The sequence below is a fragment of the Podarcis filfolensis genome (genome assembly GCF_964270895.1).
Source record: "Podarcis filfolensis genome assembly, chromosome: 16".
NCBI lineage: Eukaryota > Metazoa > Chordata > Lepidosauria > Squamata > Lacertidae > Podarcis > Podarcis filfolensis.
In genome coordinates this window covers 14,890,429-14,909,266 of record NC_139620.1, presented here as the reverse complement: position 1 = coordinate 14,909,266, position 18,838 = coordinate 14,890,429, and the positions used below count along the sequence as shown (strand labels likewise).

Here is an 18,838-nt window from a genome sequence, read left to right as displayed (position 1 = left end):
GAGATGTCAGGCGTCATCCTGGAGCATGCATCTTCACTTGGTCACAAGTGGCAGACAATCAGGTGGAAAATGCACCAGGCTAATTTCGAACACTGTTAAAGGGACAAGCAAATATTGGTTGGGAGATAATCTTAGAATGAGAAGACTGGTCTGTTTTCACTGGAATTGAGGTTTCACATATTACTACGTGTGCTGTGCTCTTTGCAGAATGAGGGTAAAGGGAAAGAATACTCACTGAGAATTCTCTATTTCCAAATGTGCAAAGAGGGTTGGTTGGGCCTGTTTGCTGATGAGAAGGATACAGGAGAGTTCCAGACTTAGGCTGGCACTGGACTGGGATGGGCGTGTGCTAAACTAGGAGAGCCCAAGTGCCAATAATCCTGTCATCTGTACTTTTCATTTGAGATGGGAGACCCCAGAAAAATACACACAAAGAGAAGAACCTTTTTTCAAATCTGCCCAGTAGGAAAAAATGGAAATTTTGGCAAACTTTGAAGACCTTGGGGTCAGAATGGACAGCTCAATGAGATCAACCCAGTATGCAGCAGCTGTGAAAAAGGCAAATTCCATGCTACAGATCATTAGGAAAGGAACTGAAAATAAAACTGCTGATATTATACTGTCATTATACAAATCTATGGTGTGACCACATTTAGAATACTGTGTACCCTTCTGGTCGCCTCACCTCAAAAAAAGGATATTCTAGAGCTGGAAAAGATTCAGAAAAGGGCAACGCATATGACCAAGAGGATGGAACGACTCTTCTATGAAGAAAGGTTTGGGACTTTTTAGTTTAGAGGAAAGGCAAATAAGAGGCGACATGATGGAAGTTTATAAAATGATGCATGGCGTGAGGAATGCAGGTAAGGAAAAGCTGTTCTCCCTCTTTGATAACACCAAAACTCATTGACATCTAACAAAGCTGATTGTTGGAAGATTCTGGACAGATAATAGGAAGTACTTCTTTATGCAGTGCATAGTTCAACTCTGGAACTCTTTCCCACAGGAAGCAGGGATGGTCAGCAACCTAGAGAGGATTAGACAAATTCATGGAGGAAAGGGCTATCAACAGTGGCTAAGCTCTGTCTCCATGGTCTTGTAGACAGGTCCTGCTTGTAAGCTTCCTTTCAGGCCTCTGGCTGGCCACTATGAGAACAGAATGCTGGATCAGGGTTCAAAATTCCCCAGGTACCGGGCCTGTTTTGCTCCTTGAGCAGGTCCAATTGTGACTACGTGGAGATTTCAGGGTGCAGGGTTGGCAACCACAGTTTTAAAAACCTCTACCTTAGTCCATTAGTTAATACCATTCCCATTTCCCCATGCGTTTCCCCTTCTTGCGTACTGGGACAAGTGAACTGTTGTAAGAGCAAACTACAGTCAAACAATGCACCTGAAATCACAGGATCATAGAACTGTAGCCTTGGAAGGGATCCCATGGATCATCCATTCCAACCCCCTGGGGAATAGACATTCCGTTGTGACGACTGCAACTTAGGTTTAAGGTGCCATTTGGTGCCTAGCTTATATACCTTAGCTTCTAATAGTGCTTATGGTGTTCTTTAAAAGAAAGAACAGCCTTCCTCTCTCACTTTTTGAATCAGTGAAATGCTTTTTAAGGCAGGGTTCTACACACTCAGAATGTGAGTTTAGGGAAGTTTTAAATGTCTGAGGCTGTATTGTTTTTGATATTTGGTTGGAAACTGCCCAGAGTGGCTGGGGAGACCCAGTCTGATGGGTGGGGTATAAATAATAAATTATTATTATTATACTATTATTATATTATGTGCAGAAGATTTTTACAATCTACAGCATTAAGAGAATTATAATTCCTGTCTCTACTGGATGAATTTCTGCACCAAGAGGGTGTTGCCACCTACAGGAGAGGAGCAGAGAGAAGTTTAGTGACTTGTGAATTGTTGCTTGTCTTCTCCCGAGGACCTATAGCCCAGCTGGAAGAGCCTAGAAGTCAGTATCCTGCACCACTCTCCTGCTGTCCTTCTAAACTGGCCCCCGTTTGCCTTGAAGTCAACCTTTTCCTCTCCCCACCAACAGAGAGTGACACAGACATCCTGCCTCAAAACAAACAGTGCAGCCCTATGAATGTCTGCTCAGATAGTCCTATCAGCTTCAATGACACACCCAGGTTAAGTGTGATGGGGCTGCACAACCCTCTGTGTGCTTACCTGGGAGTAAGGCTCCAATCACCAATGTATTTATTTCTGAGCAGATTTGCATTAAGATTGCCCTGTGAATTTTGTAAATATGCCAAACAGTTCAATTTGATATTCTAAACTAATCCAGAAATTATGCATTTTATGTCATTAATGCAGCAACAAAGGCTTAATACGAAATTAAATATTGCATACATATTTCTATTTCCCCTAAGATTTCTGGTTCCCCACCCCATGAAGCCCTTCCATGGCTTCAAAATCTCCAGAAAATTTAGATCTGATGCAGCTGCAGCAACAATCAGTAAAATGTCACCCAGTCAGTGCTGGTGAAGGAAGCAGCAGTAGCCACAACCTGAGCTGACGCATATGCCAGGCCCTCCAATCAGTTCTCTTGGTGAGCTTTGGAGGGTTTTTTTTGTTCTAGAGCAGCACTGGGGGGATGGCACAGGTAGGGGCCCTTCAGACATTGCTGGATGCCATCTCCCACCATCACCTTAGACCATTAGCCACGCTGGCTAGTTGCTGGAGTTGGGAGTCCAACGACTTTTGGAACACCCCAGATGTCCCCCATCCCCGAGATAAACAAAAACACCCAATCACCACCAAGTAACAAAGACTGAAATGCAGTCCTTAGAGAGGGGTGTGTGAAGCTTGGAGGAGACACATCTAGCTATCCCTGAGTTGTTCTTTCAGTTTAGCACCATTGTACAGTCTTGCTTGTACAGTGGTACCTCGGGTTAAAAACTTAATTTGTTCTGGAGGTCCGTTCTTAACCTGAAACTGTTCTTAACCTGAGGTACCACTTTAGCTAATGGAGCCTCCCGCTGCCGCCGCACCACTGGAGCACAATTTCTGTTCTCATCCTGAAGTAAAGGTCTTAACCCGAGGTACTATTTCTGGGTTAGCGGAGTCTGTAACCTGAAGCGCATGTAACCCGAGGTACCGCTGTATAGATTTAGGATGGGGTTGGGGCAGATAAGACAGTTACTTTCCCTCTTCTGGGCAAGGCTTTCGTCTGAACCACAGCTCAGGCCCAGAGTTTGCTTTCAGTACAAAGGGTCAACCACAGAATGTAATCCAGAAAGGCCCTCTCACACTGCCAAGTAGCCACCCTCAGCTATTGTGTATCACAGACTGGGCTGTGTTTGAAATCCCCAGGTACCAGGCACAGCTATCAGCGACTTGCAACCAAGTGAAGATGCCTGGGCACCAGGATGACGCCTGACATCTCCACCATCTGGAGGTGCATACCTGGGGATCCTTGGATCTTGACTGTTTTCGCACACCAATACCACATCTTGTAAAATTCTGTTATATTTTATCTTCACAATCAAGAGTGAATTTCAAGAACCAAAATGTTTTTTCTGTGCAGTTGGAGCAGGAGCAGTGAACTACCCTGCTCACAGTTGTGAAGAATATTATTACGTTATGAATGGTCTGTGTCACCATTAAAAAAAGAGGTAGGGATCGGCCAGCATATATGTGGACTGTCCCTGGATCAAGCGACTTTTCTTCTTTAAGTTCTCAAAGTTCTTAATCTAGCTCAAGGTTGTAATCTGAGCTGGAGTCAGATGTTTAACTGATAATCAATCACAGTCAGCCCATCATTTTAAAAATAAGATTCTAGAGCTGTCTTGCCCCCAAAAGGCAACTAGACATACAGTGGTACCTCGGGTTACATATGCTTCAGGTTACATACACTTCAGGTTACAGACTCCTCTAACCCAGAAATAGTGCTTCAGGTTAAGAACTTTGCTTCAGAATGAAAACAGAAATTGTGCTCCGGCGGTGCGGCGGCAGCAGGAGGCCCCATTAGCTAAAGTGGTGCTTCAGGTTAAGAACAGTTTCAGGTTAAGAACGGACCTCCGGAATGAATTAAGTACTTAACCTGAGGTAACACTGTATTCCGTTTTGGTTACTGCAACCTTGGTTTAAGGTGCCATTAAGCACTTAGCTTCTATATCTGAGTTTCTATCACTGAGACTAGGAAAAGGACTTCCAAGGTCCAATGCCTGGAGTCCCAGACCAGTGGTGGGGAACACCCAGAGTGCAGGCTAAATCTGCCCCCCGCAGCCCCTCAAACTACCCCCACTCTAACAATCTCTGCAGGCCACACCTCTTCTGCCTAGGCCACACCCCTTCTTTATACCAACTCTCTTCTCCCCCATAAGACTCAGATGTCTCTGCTGTGTGGGGCCTCTGGGAGATGAGGGAGGGTTCAAGCGAGTGTATTTAAACAAAGGTAAGACAATCCATAAAAAGGACCACTTCAGGCTGTGGCCCTGCCCACTTGGAATATGCCCCCCAACAGGCTTCTACATCCCTGTCCTATATTATTATTAATATTTATTATACTTTTAGAGTGCCCTTCAACCTAAATTCTCCAGGCAGCATACAGAGAATACCATAAAATGCATTCACACACATTAGAACCAGCAGTTTGCCCTGACAGCAGCCCAGTGGTCAGCACTGCCTGAACCTTAAGTTTCCAAAGGCCTGTCTGAACAGGAAAGTCTTAGCCTGTTGGGACCACTGCCTTTGCTAGAAAGCTGGCAGAATCTCTGCATGCTCAGAGGCACACTCCAACAGCCTGTTCTAGAGCAGAGCAATAGGACTGCCCTCGCTCTCAGATTCAGTGGCTCACCCACCATGCCCACCCAGCTGTCAGCCACCAGCAGAGGCAAATACTAAGATGGCTCCATGTGGCTCAGAAACATCCATTTGGGCAGGCAAAGGATCTCCAGGGTCTTTGGGAGAAGGACAACCAGTCCTGCTGCCTTTTGAGGAGAGATACTGATGATTCAAATTCTGCATGCAATCAATGGCCTTGCCTTCAATCCCTATGAAATTGGCTACAGTGGTACCTTGGGTTACAGACGCTTCAGGTTACAGACTCCTCTAACCCAGAAATAGTACCTCGGGTTAAGAACTTTGCTTCAGGATGAGAACAGAAATCATGTGGTGGCGGTGGCGCGACAGCAGCGGGAGGCCCCATTAACTAAAGTGGTACCTCAGATTAAGAACAGTTTCAGGTTAAGAACGGACCTCCAGAACCAATTAAGTTCTTAAGGTACCTGTATTCACCTTATAAATAGTTGCCCTCCCTCAACTTACGACAAACCGCTTCCTTGCCCCAGCTGGGCAGTTGAGGATAGTTCTAGGCTGAAAGTCTCCGGAGATGGGATTCCCAGGTGTGTAGGGGAGGAGATGATGCCGGCTGCCTCCACAGTTGCACCTGTGAAACTGTGAAGCCAAGCAAGTGCCCCAACTGTGCACAAGAGGTGGGGGCTGCACCGAACACAAAGCGAGAAGAAGGGGGAAGGAGAAGCCATGAGATGGGGAGGAGGGGGGATTCTGGTGCTGTGTGCTGCAATGTATAGAAATTGCTACTCAGAAACCACACCCTCTCATCTTTTTTTTCTTTTTTAAAATATCTGCTATCGCTAATGTTAGTGTTCCATGACATTAGCCTTTCATTAATTTATTACCTATATTGCTGTCTGCCACCCTGCAATCTGCTTTGATGAAGGGAGATACAGAAATGTTTTTATCGATCAACCTAGAATGGTTTCCACTCAGCGTCAGCGTCTGTGTACGTTGGGAGTGGGACAGAAAGGGAGGGTGATCGAAGGCCCCCCCCCCGCCCCGCATCACAAGTTCTGGGAAACAGCTCTGTCAAAGGAGAGAGTGCATATAAGTCTGTCAACACCAGCCCAATTTCTGGAGGTGTCCAAAAATGGGATCCAAAAAGTCTCCAAAGGTCACTGCAAAGCAACTGCTCAAACAGGGAGTCTCCTGGCAAAGCACAATTCCAAATTCCTGCAGAAAACTCACTCCTCCCTCCCCACAGGCCCCATGGCCAGCTGACCTACCACTTTCCATTTTGCTGGATGCCTCATTGAAGGAAAGAAGGCCCTAGGGTCACTTGGGGATAGATGGGGCAGGTAAAGAAGACTTCCAGCAAAAATGGCAGCAGCAGAGGAAGAACAGCTGGATGAAGATACCCCACCACCTTCCTCATTCAAGAGCCTCCCCCCACATTCCCCCCCTTTCTGCTCCCCACAATCCACAAGTCCCTCCCCACCCCCACCTGGGTACCTGTGGACAAGACCCTGATGACTGACACTTTCGGTATTTTTATTGCAGTTTCTGCTAAGGCATTTCCTGCAAAGGTATTTCCACGAATATTCCCTGCACGATGCTTTGGAAGAAGCAGAATCCTGCAAAAGGCAGGCTTTAACTAGCTGGAATAAATAAAGGTCTGGGACACATTGGTCCTTTTGTTGTGGTTTAATGCAAAACTGGAAACGAAATCTGTCACAGGTTGGATTCTGCGCTCAGGGTTCAGATGCTTCGGCAGGCAAATGTGCGCAGGCACACACACACACAAAACACCAACATCCACACCTGGGGAAGGAGCCTCCCCCCCCCCCCCCCGCTTCTGTGACCATCTCCTGCAGGGAGGCTGCCTCTCCCTGCCTTGGAAGCCGGGGTGATGGATAGAGGCAGAAGGGGGGGGGGCAGGCACGGTAGTTAATGAGCCCCTGAGCTCCCATCTCTGCAGCTCTCCTGAATCTCAGCTGTTTCCACGGCAACGCAGACCTGAAGCCCTCCCTCTTCTCCTTCCCCAGCCAAGCCACTCAGAGACCCAATGGGAGGGAAGGAGAGAAGGGAGGAGAAGAGGACTCTTAACTCCTCCAGCGCCATCCAGAGTTGGGTGGGGGGAAGAGAATTCTCTCCAGGGCACAAAAAGTCTTTCATTGACTGATCATGATGTAGGAGGAGAGCAGCCCCCCTGCCTCATTGCCCTCCCCCCACACCTCACCAAAACATTCAAACAAACAAAGAATTATGCAAATAGAGCTGCTTGTCCCTCCACCTGGCACCCCAGAGGTGAGGCAGAATCAGCACCTCCCCAGAGAAAGGCCTTCTCCAAAATGCCAGGGTTAGGCAAGAGGCCCCAACCTTCCTGTTCACCTGCCGCCCACACCAAACCTTCAAGAAAAGCAAGAGTACCTCTGGGCACATGCAAATGCATTTTCTATCCTGCGCACCTGGATTTAAGAAGTAGGGATTCTAGGGCACAAAGCATGGACCCTTGAATCCTAATTCCTGTCTTTTAAAAAGAAATTGGCTACACTTACACAAGGGAAGCTCAAATTCTGGCCCCTGATGCCAGAGCACCATCACCTCCAAAGTAAAGGAGGCCAGGGTGTCTAAACATAGCCAGCCCACCACATCCAGAGTTTCCAGGTGAGACAAACCGGCTGCCATAGAAGCTTCAATGCAGAGAAGCCTCTCTTTAAGAAAGCAAATTAACCACTGTTTATTTCCCCACAGAAATCCCCTCTGTGGGTGGATCCCAGCACAAACAGAAACACACACACACAAATTTCTACTCCTGCAGGAATTCCTTCACCAGAGAAAACATGGCTGTCTCCAGCAAGTAAGCTCTTTACAATGAACCATATTTCCTCCGCAGAAAGCCAGGAACCGCTCCTGAATAAAGGCGTATTATGCATATTCCAGCCAGGCTGGTCACTTCTCGCCCCCACAAAGAAAAAAGGATTGCAACACTCCCTCCTTTCCTCCATGAGGCCAGCCTTGAATTCAAAAGTGCCAGGCATAGGATATCCCTCCCCTGCACGGCACACAGCCCCCAACCCACTTTTCACTGTTTGGGGCTGCCCTCCCTCCCAAACTGAGTTGTGCACTTGGGGTTCCAAGTATGGGAGCAAAGTATTGGAGGCAGTGTTAGAAACTTAGATATATATAAGCTAGGCACCAAATGGCTCCTTAAACCAGGGTTGCAGTCGCTGAAACAGAATGCCTAGTTTCAATTTCGATGCCAGATGGCTTGAAAGTCATATTTTTCAACATGAGTTTTGCTCCTGAAATTCACTCTGATTGTGAAGATAAAATATAACAGAATTTTACCGGATGTGGTATTGGTGTGTGAAAACTGTCAAGATCCAAGGATCCCCAGGTATGCACCTCCAGATGGTGGAGATGTCTGGCGCCATCCTGGCGCCCAGGCATCTTCACTTGGTCACAAGTAGCCAATAGCTTAGCTGCAAAATGCACCTGGTGTAAACTACCGTGGGAGGTAATTTAGGGAGAGAGAAAGAGAAACTAGCTCAGCCTCACTGAGTGAGTGTCAAGGACTTCTTGAACCTGGCCTGACACCCCAATGATGACATCCTAGCACCGGCTCTCTCACCTGGCTAGAGGGAGGGAGGGGGCTATCCACCCCTTCAGCCTCCTCCTAAATCATGCCAACCAACTGAGGCTGCTGCAACTTCCCCACCTGCCAAACCCAGGAGGGAATCAAGCGCTCCTGTACCACTCGGCTCAAAGGCCAGTTGTGTTCTCTTAGCCTGACCTACTTGACAGGGTTTGTGTGACTTTATTTTTAAAGCGGGACAGGGCAGAGACCCACTTGAAGCTCCCTGGATAAAAGGCAGGATGCAATTGTCATAAGTTAATGGAACAATGATGACTCTATCCCTGCCCTCCTGCTTTCTCGTGTTTTTTTTGTTTGTTTCTTTTGGTGGGGATTTTTTTTTGGGGGGGGGCTCCAAGGGGACTCTCTGGTTCTTTGGCCACTGAGCATGCTCAGTCCTCATTCAGTTTTTTCCAGTTCTTCCCATCACCATGAAAACCACACAGGCCGCCCGAAATGTTTTTCAGCACACCAGCAAATCTTACCCCGCAACACACCAAATGATCTCTTCCCGTCTTGGCCATGGGGTGTGTGTGCTAATTTGACCCCGTAAGGATTGGTTGGATAGGAATAAGATAGGGAGAGTGAAATGGGTGGTCAGGGAGACACCCCCCATTCCACCCAAGGCACCAACAAAAGCCATCTAGGGCTCAGGCAGCATCTTCAGTTGCAGAAGCCACGTATCATGCCACCCTCACCCACTTGTATGCAAGACCCTATGTGACCCCAAAGGGCCACCACAGCCTGACACTTTTTGTAACACTTAGTGTCCATTGCTAGGCACTTCTTCTCCAGAAGTTCCCAAGGACGCTGGATGGGAACCATTCAGGAAGGCCTGAGCAGCTGGATTCTGGGAAAGAGGCGTAGCTCCGCAACAGCGTTCCTTCTCTGCATGCTAAACCCCCAGGTTCAGTCTCTGCTGGCAGCATCTCCAAGTGGTGCTAAGAGCATCCCCTGCCTGAGACCATGGAGAGCTGCTGCCAGTCGGTGTTGAACTGCAAGAGAGCTTCCAGTCTTCCCAGAGGGTAGGAATGAGGAGCTGGGCTGGAAGCTTTGTCCAGGCTGTGCGTCGCTCAGCGGTGACTTTTCTGGTGGTGGTGGCAGGCAAGGGGCAGCAGCTTTAGCCCCAGACATTAACCCCTCCCTGCTTGGAGAACGGCTGCTGTGGGGAGCAGTAATTAATTAACAAAGCCATCTGTGTGCGAGACTCATAATTCCCGGGCCTGCCGTAACCAGGAGCAGGACACCCCATAAATAGTGGCAGCGTAATAAACGTGGGGCCCAAACAGGGGTTGCCTCGATTACCATATTAAACTGCAGGCGGGAGTAATAATTAATGGCTGGGTAATGCCATAAATTGAAGGAGGGAGGAACTAATGGAGGGATGAGAGTGAGGAACTCGTCAAACCCAGAGATGCTGTTTTTGAAGAGCTGGATCTCCCAGGCAGGAGGCTCACCCCTAAACTACCCCTCTCCTGACAAGCTGGATGTCCGCCTGACTTCCCAGGTGGGTCAAGATCAGAACTCTGAAGTGCGCGCGCGCGCACACACACACACACACACACTTCAAGCCTGCCCTTGTTGTCCTAGCATCTGCAACACACACACACAGGCCTACAGATCCTGCCATTTCAGCACATACCTGCTCACTGCAGGGCGGACGGAGCTACAGGCAGCAAATGACAGATGGTTGGGCAGACCAGGGATGGGGGTGGGCCTTCCTCTGCAGGGGGGCTGGGAGGGGCAGAGATGAGTGCAACGGAATGGGTGGTGGGTGGTTAAGTTGGGGGGAAGGGAAGATGGGTGGGCAAAGGCGGTCAGGGAAGCAGAAGGTTGTTGTTAGAGTGGCCTAATTCCTTGTTCTCTCCCCCCCCCCCGTTTTTTGGGGCATTTGGTGCCTCATGAATAATCAACAGCTCAGGATGAATCATCAGCTCGCAGGGCCACACTTGTGAGCACAGCAAGAAGAACATCGACTCTCTCCTGCTTCCCCCTCTCTATCACACACAGACAGCCACTTCCCACCACAAAAGCTGGCAGGAACTGGAAGGTCTCGGCACAATCTGCCCACTCCCCAAGCACACGTTAAGCTGAGCAGCCAACTGGTATGAACCAGGAGCAGGGTGGAGCAGGAGAGGCCACCCCCAACCAAAAAAAGATAGCCCACCAACATCTCCTTCCCTGTCTCTCTCAAATACACACACACACACACACACACACACACACACACACCCTGAATACCTGCAAAGGCTGGAAGACCCAGCTGGAAGGCTCAACCACAGTGATTCACCCTCCCTATGCCTCAGTTTCTCCCCTTCCCAAAATGCAAGTGTGGACAGCCTGCTGGGTAGGGTTGCTGTGAGGGCGAAGCTTACAGCTCCAGCTCTGACATGGTACTAGAGAGGGGAACAGACAGCACCATGGACAGCACCTGTCTGCAGTGCTGAGAACAGCTCCTCCAGCCTGTTGGGCTGCCTTGCTCAGGTTTCCCTGACTTGTCAGGACCTCTACTTAGCTGGAGGGGCTTTCCTGGCTCAAGACAGAGCTGCAGGCAAGGCCTCTAGCAAGGAAATGAGTCAGGAGATGCTGTCCTCCCCTCTGTAGAAAACCTAGCAGGCACAAAGAGCAGGAAATGTGGGGCCTGGATGAAGAAGCCCCAGCTGGAAGAGGACCCCAAACCTACAGAGCAGCTGCCAACATGTGCCACCCTGCCAGCCCGTGTGTGTGTTTGTGGTTTTGCTTCCACATACTCTCCAAAGAACCCAAGAAAGAAAATACTTCCAGGAATTTTGCAGAATGTTTGGTGCATGTTATGATCTTTACCTTGCCCATCCCATAACACCCATTTTACAGATGGGGGAGCTGAGGTTATGAGGCTACACCCTGGCTGATTTCCATTCTGAGCCCACTCTGTTGTTCTGCACTGAGTGAGTTGGTGGAATCTCAAAGCAGCCCATTAAAGAAACACAGAAAAGATGAAGTTCAAAAAAGAAAAGAAAAAATGCAGCTACAATATGTAGTGAAACTTTAGGCTGGCAAAAACTTAAGAACAGAAGCTGCCAATCCATGAGTGTCTGTTTGCTCCTGTTTTGTAGATGCAGTTATCTGTACAGTGAATGCGCAGGTTGCGAACGTCTGTGCACGTGCGGGTTGCGATTCAGGGCTTCTGCACATGCGCAATTTTAGCGTTTCTGCCCATGCAAGATTGCCACAACCCGGAAATAACCTGTTCCAGTACTTCCAGGTTTCGGCAGTCCGTAACACAAAAAAATGCAACCTGAAGTGGCTGTAACCCGAGGTATGACTGTATTTGCTCCCTTTTCTTTGAAACAAATTTTATTTCTAAAGCTCTGTACTGCCCACTCTGTTTGGCAGCAGCAGCTCTCCAGGCTTTCGGACACACAGTAGGTTTTCCTATCATCAGCTATCCAATTCTTCTAACAGAAGTTGCTCATGGAGATTAAACCCAGGGCTATCTGTGTGCAAAACCATTTCCTACCACTGAGTTAGGGTCCCTCCCCAAAACCCAACTGAACAGGTGGCCAAGGGCCAAACTCAGACACTGATCTGTGCGTGCTTAACTCTCCCATTGAAAGGAAGCAGGCCCCAGGAAGGTTTGACTCTGACTAGATCAGAGATCTAGATCAACCCTCCCTTGAAGTCATTGTTAGAAACTTAGAAACTTAGGTATATAAGCTAAGTGCCAAATGGCACCCTAAACCTGGGTTATAGTATCCACCTCTACATAGCTCCATCTTTATTTCAGACATCATGATATATCAATATTTTGCAATGTTTAGCTGGTGATATACAGTGGTACCTCGGGTTAAGAACTTCATTCGTTCTGGAGATCAGTTCTTAACCTGAAACTCTTCTTAACCTGAAGCACCACTTTAGCTAATGGGGCCTCCTGCAGCTGCTGCTGTGCCGCCACTGCGCGATTTCTGTTCTCATCCTGAAGCAAAGTTCTTAACCCAAGGTACTATTCCTGGGTTAGTGGAGTCTGTAACCTGAAGCGTCTGTAACCTGAAGCATCTGCAACCCAAGGTACCACTGTATTGCAATATTGAAAACCAGTTATCGCCCAGTCCTAGTCGCCACAATGGAATGTCTATTCACTAGATGACCCTAGAGTTCCTTCTGTGATCTCAAGTACACTGCTTGACTGTAGCTTACTCTTACAACAATTCACTTTTTCCAGTATGCAAGGAGAAACACACACGGAGGGAAGGGAAATGGCTTTAACGAGAGACTAAGGCAGAAGCATTCAAACTGTGGTTGCCAACCTGGCACCCAGAAATCTCCACGTAGTCACAACTGGACCACGTAAAGTAAAACATGCCTGGCTAGTTTTGACCACTGCTTGAAGTCCCTACTTGGCAGCCAGGCAGAATAATCAATGCAGGGCCCAAAGGTGCTACTACTAGAAACCCTTGTGGGGAAGCAGGCTCTGCTCTCCAGAACACAAAGCTCCAGGCTGCTGGAGCCTTTGCAGCAACTCTAAAGGAGCACCTTGCCTCAAGCCCAGAAGGCAGGGAGCCTGTACAAGGGCTGTTGGTGGGAACCTGCTCCAAGGGCCTCAGCTCCATCAGGATAAGTGAACCTGCCAAGATTGGTAGCTGGGGTGAAACTGCCACAAGAACTCTCTCCATAAAAATGTTTTAAAATGGTTCTGTGGGATTGGAATAGAGGCTCATCCAGCCCAGAATCCTGCCTCTGACGGTGGTCAGCCTGATGCCTCTGGAAGCTGAGCTGACCGGCAGGGAAGAAAAACAAAGGCCTTCCTATGCCTGGCACCTGGGGTTCAGAGGGAGACTATGCCCAAACAGGGTGTCTCACCTCTGCCTAAGCAGTCTCAAACGGATCTGCTCCCCCAGAAACTCATGTAGCCCTTCTAAAAGCTGCACCGGCCATGACAGGTTTTCCATTGGAGACCACCCCTCAGTTACCTCCTAAACTTTCTCCTCCTGAAATCCACAAGCTAGACAGAAGTTCATGGGAACATCTTAGACATGGGGAGCAATATACAGCATTGGACATGGGAAGGTGGCCTAATACTAGCCTCCCACAACCCTTAACTCCCATCCACTCTAATCAGTGTGGCCATCTTTGCTGAGGCTGATAGCTGTAGGCCAAGCTGACCTGGAGGGAGCCATGTTGGAGAAGGCTGAGATCCAACTAATAAAAATCTCCACCCTTTCACAGAATTGAATGTAAGACCAAATAAAAGGGTCCCCAAGAGCCCCTCGCCCCTCACTCCATGCTGTCCTCAAGCCTGATTTCTAACACAGTAGGTTCAGATGTGCTGGGGCAATGAAGCCTCTTCCCATGAACTCATGTGTCCGGGCTCCTTGCTGCAGCCTACATGGGCCAGTGTTGTGCTTTGCACACTGACAAGAACACACCAGGGATTAATGCAAGACAAAGGTCAGAGGCAAAACTAATTTTTCTATGCCAGGGCTCAATCCTAGAAGGCGCAAAGAAAAATGAATTATTCACTTTTTTTTGCAACAGCAATTCAAAGCGACTTAGACTATTTTAAGGCAAAAAGCAGAGAACCCCCACTAAAGACCCGTCCTCGTGTTGCCACCCTCTGGACCTCCTGTGGAAGGGGCACAAGAATAAGGATCTCAGATGATGAGCACAGGTCGGTTCATATGGGGTGAGGTGGTCCTTGAGGTCTTTTGGTCCTGAGCTACATAAGGCTTTATAGATAAAGACCAGCACTTTGAATTGTGTATGGGAACTAAAACGTGCAAATTCTCCACTCAGTCATGAAGCTGACTTGGTGAACTTAGGCCAGTGATTCTCATAGGATTTGTTGTGAGGATAAAATGCCAAGGTATGGCAGGGCCACTGAAGGATGCCTTCAGTTTCTTGGAGACAGGAAATTGGCCGGATGCAGCAGGCTCCTCTGATGTACTTAAAGGGTAAAGCAATAATAATAATAAATTCACCAGCCATCTCTTACATATCCAAAATGAAAAGGCACAGAATGTATTTCCAGGAAAATTTGAGCCCTGACCATTCACTTTTCAGAAGTTAAAAAAACTGAAATGGCACTGATAAGCTGGTAGTCTGCAAGATCTTTTGATCTATCCCACTGCCACCCGCCCTTCCCCTTCATGTCAACTTGGAAGAGAAGTCAACAGTCCACACCAACAAGACCTGGCAACTCTTGATTATACCTTGACCTAACATGAAAGCCAATCCATAGCCCACCACCCGCCCGCCCAGTCACATCCTGCAACATCAGTGGCACAAAACGGCTCTCAAGCAATGCACAACACAAACACACAGCAATCTGCTTTCCTGCACACACCCAACAAAATACAACACATGGCACGCACATCATGACAACCTGATGTACCCCAAACTTCGTACATTCGTGTCTAGTTACAAACACAAATGTTGGTGCTCAACATCAACCACACACCATCACCCACAAAGCAAAATCCGGGGGGGGGGGGAAATTCACATTAATGAAACTGCAATTTTGACTGGGATATTCCTAAGCAAGAGGCCACGTCATGGCACAATTCCCAGTTATTGACAAGCAGGGCCACAAAATCTCAGCAGCCATGTGAGGTTTTTATTATTAAGTTCTGGCCTCCCCGCCCCCCCCCCCCCAAGAAAGCCATTCTTGGCAGGTTCTGCTATCAGTGACTCTAAAGCAGCAAATGTTCCCAGGAAGAGAACATCCCCATGTTTGGAACAGCTGCCTTTGACTTTTCTGTGCTTTTGGAGTTATTTGTAAAGGATTCCAAAATTCTGATGGGAGCCGAAATAATTTGGGAGGAGCGTGGGTGGCGGGGAGAATGCAGAGGTATAAAATCCATAGGGGTAGCGGTCTTAAATCTGCTGCACAAAGAGCAACAGGAAGTTTTATGGCTCAATAAGGCAGACTGTTGTTTTTGTCAAACTACCATCCAAGCATCATGAAATCAAGAGACAACCCCACTCCATCTCTTCAGCATGATAAATTCAGGGCAAACAGGTCTGCACCACATCCCCAGATTCCACCAGCACCAGGTCTAAAAGTTCAAGACTCGGGGCCAGTGGCTGGTGAGGAAGCCTCAAGAGTTGCAAATGTCGCTCGTGGCGCCACAAGGATCCTCAGTTTGGAAAGTTCACCCACATCACAGCCAGTCACTTCCTGCTGCCTGGAATTCCTTTGAAAGGCTGAGGGATGAGACATGGCTTACAGCATGTCAGAAAGTCTGGTCCCCGTTTCCCTGGACTCAGGACCACCTTTTACTATTTAGCCTTCTCACACTATTTTATGTGAACAGGAAGCCTCTTGTTCCCAGTGTTTGTGAACAATATGTGAATGCTTATAATACGTGAGTAAATAACCACACCAAGATGTTTCACATACCTGCACAACACAACCAGCAGCAGAAACGCACTACAGACATGCCCTGCTAAGAACACACACAAAGGCCAGCACCTGAATGAGGCACACAAGTGGCAGGCGACACGCTTAACCTTCTGCTGTGAGCAGGCATGCCAAGTTGGACATGCAACGCCATCCCCCCAGCTGGCACAGGGATCACAGGACGGGATGCTTTATGCCAATGTATGTGGACAACGTCCTCTTTGTAGACCCTCACATGCCATTAGCATGCCAGGCACAAAGAACCCATCATGGCAAGCCCTTCGGGTGTCCCACAATCTGCCCAAGGGGGCATCTGGGTGCCCCCACAGGTGACTGAACCTCTCCCCTCCCATGCATACAGAGAGCACTTAAGGCCAAATACCCACAGAGGACCAACATCCAGTTCACCTGCCACCCCATTTGCCTCCCCACAGAAATTCAGCCCCAGGCTTCCTTTGCCACCCTTTAAACACAGAATCCACCCCTGTCCCTACAAGGAGGCCCTTGATGTTCACACCAGAGCTGAGGAGGGATGGGTTATAAACTGGAACCAACCCACAAAAGAGATTAAGAGAAGCTGACCCAGGTGAGTCAACACTAAAGGGGGGGGCAACCTTCCCCCCCCAATCGTGTCTTTGTGTATTTGTTGTGAGGGGAGCAACTGAGCACCAATCAGGTTGCTGTGGCGGCCTGGCTATTACATAATGCCAGGGAGGGAGGGGAGAGTTACCTACTTCAGCCCAGGTAGGGAGAGAGAGGAAGCCAAGCACAGCTACATCCTCCCCTTCAACACACACATTTTAAAATAGATATATAAATATATATATACCGTGCATATATATAGAAAGAGGGAGAAGTGAGGGAGTTCAAGATTGCTTGGAAACCTTACTCCAGACCTCAGATGCAAAAAGGGGATGGGAAGAGTGCAAACTGGACAAACAGCTCAAGTCAAAGGGAAAAGCACTCAGCACATGCCTCTGAACTACCTCTTCCTGCCAGCTGGCATCTGCCTGGACCGTCATATTTCACCTGCACTATCTGGGGCTGAGCTTTGAAGGAAGGTTCTGGGTTGTACCTGGATACAGATCAAGTCCGGCCACCAGGTGAGCAGAGTTGTGCACCCCCGCCCTCCCCCAGCAAGGAGGCCAGAAGGAAGCAGGCGAAGAAACCAAAGCCTTAGCCCGAGCCCCGGGAGAGAGAAGGCTTCTGCTCCAATAATCCCCACGCCCTGTCCCAGCAGAAACGGGCCCCTTCGCTGCCTTTCAACCCACCCAGCCCACTTGGAGCTGGCTGCCAGATTGCTGGGGGCCGGAGGCCTCCTGGGTCCCAATCCTCGGGCTTGAATCGCTTTTCCCCGACGGAATGAGAAGCAGAGCCCGGGTGAGAGGGCGAGGCGCTTGGCCCACCATCGGGGCGAGGGAGAGATGGAACAAGCCTTTGGCCACTGATCGCCCGCCCCGTCTGGAAAGCAAACGGGCCCAGGATCGCGCACGCGGAAAGGGGCCCCGGGGGCGCCTCCCCGGGTGTCCACCGGCCGCCCCATTTTCCCTTGCCTCAACATGGCTGCACCTAGGCTGCGAGCGAACCTCCCCCCGCTTCCCCCGGGGACTTACCGTGCCCGCCGCGGGTGAGGAAGGGCGTGCGGTTGATGGCGATGGGCACGGTGCCGTGCTTGTTGTGGAAGTGGTGCACGTGGTGCGTGGTGCTCAGGCTGGAGGAGACGCGCGCCGCCCCCGCGGGCCCGGCCACGGCCGCCAGCACCAGCAGCAGCGCGGCGCCGGACGCCACCACGTCGGAGCCCCTCCGCGGCCCGGGGGGCGCCATCCGGCCCACCGCCGCCGCCGCCCCGACTAGGGCGCTCCGCTTAAATCCTCGGTGCGGCGGCGGCGGCAGCAGCGGGAGCGGCGTCCATGCCACCCCGCCGACGGTCCCCGCCCGCCCCGACGACAGAGCGGGAGGCAGGGAGGGGTCGGGATCCGGGCGGGGGGCAAACAGCACAAGGAAATTCCGCGGGGCGTGTGGCGGTGGGGGGGGATGAACCCCCCAAGTCGGCGAAGGGAAACTCCGCGCTCCCACAACGGGGGCGAGGGCGGCTCCAGGCAGCTCCGGCTGTCGGCGGCGGCGAGCAATTCCAGCGGGGAGACGAAGAAGGCCGGGCTGGGCTCCCTCGACGGGGCCGGACGCCCCCTCCTCCCCTGCTCACGGCCGCCCCCCCGGCCCGGCAGCCATCAGGAGGTGCAGCGGCGGCATCCCGGCGGGGGCAGCGAAGGGCCGGGGGCCCCCCCGGGAGGAAAAGGAGGCGGAGGAGGAGGCGCCGCTGGCGGGAAAAGAGGCACCATCCAGGGCGGGGGAGAGGGAGAGAGATTTACCGGGGCGGGAGGGAAAAGAAAGAGGGTGGGGGGGAACAGGCAGGAGGGAAAGCGGGGCTACGGATCGGGGGCGGGCATCGTGGCGCGGGGGGTGGAAAAGCGAGGAAAAATGAACCCGGGAAGGAGGGGGGGCGGCTAGGCAGGCGGCAGCGGCAAAACCCAGCAATCCGGGGCGGGAGGGCTGTAATCCTTGCGGGGGGGTCTCCGAGCGGCGCCTCAACCGAAGCGATGCGATCCGTCCCTTCCCTGGCTCCAAAAAACACCAAGCCCCCCAAGCCCCCGTTCCTCGGCTCCGCGGCGCGTCTCTGCTGCAGAGCGGAGGGAAGGCTGGGAGGGGGGGAGGGAGGGGGAAGGAGGGAGGGAGGGGCGGAGGAAGCGCCCAATCGCCGGCCAGGGAGCCCCCGCCCCGAAAGGGAAACAAATGCGCGCGCGCGCCCCCTCCCTCCTCTCGGCGTGCATATTTCGGCACCGGCGCCCCCCCCCAAAGATATAAAGGACGGGGGGGGAGAGAGAGAGAGAGAGAGAGAGAAAGGAAAAGATCGTCGGCTAGCTGCTCCCTCCCCCTGCAGGCAGGGGCGGCGCCCCCCCCCCGCCAAACCCGCACAAAAACAGCAACACGAGTTCTTCCCTTCACCGCTCCCCACCCTGTCGGCGGCCACCTTTGGAGGCGCCCGACCTCCTCGCCCCAGCGAGAAGC

At 50.7% G+C, this 18,838-nt stretch overlaps 1 protein-coding gene across 30 annotated transcripts in view; it reads right to left on the bottom strand.

Moving 5' to 3' along the window:
* NRXN2 (neurexin 2) overlaps positions 1-18,838 on the bottom strand; it is a 340,969-nt gene that overhangs the window by 106,877 nt on the left and 215,254 nt on the right. The window contains exon 1 of one of the 30 annotated variants that reach the window (XM_083591989.1): positions 17,386-18,138. The exons of 27 other annotated variants lie outside the window; for them this stretch is intronic. In XM_083591989.1, coding sequence (XP_083448115.1) covers positions 17,386-17,596 — 211 coding nt within the window. In that variant the 5' untranslated portion in view covers positions 17,597-18,138. Of the gene's footprint in view, positions 1-17,385; positions 18,139-18,838 lie in introns of those variants that run through there. 2 more of the 30 variants (XM_083591991.1, XM_083591988.1) reach the window with 2 other exon arrangements.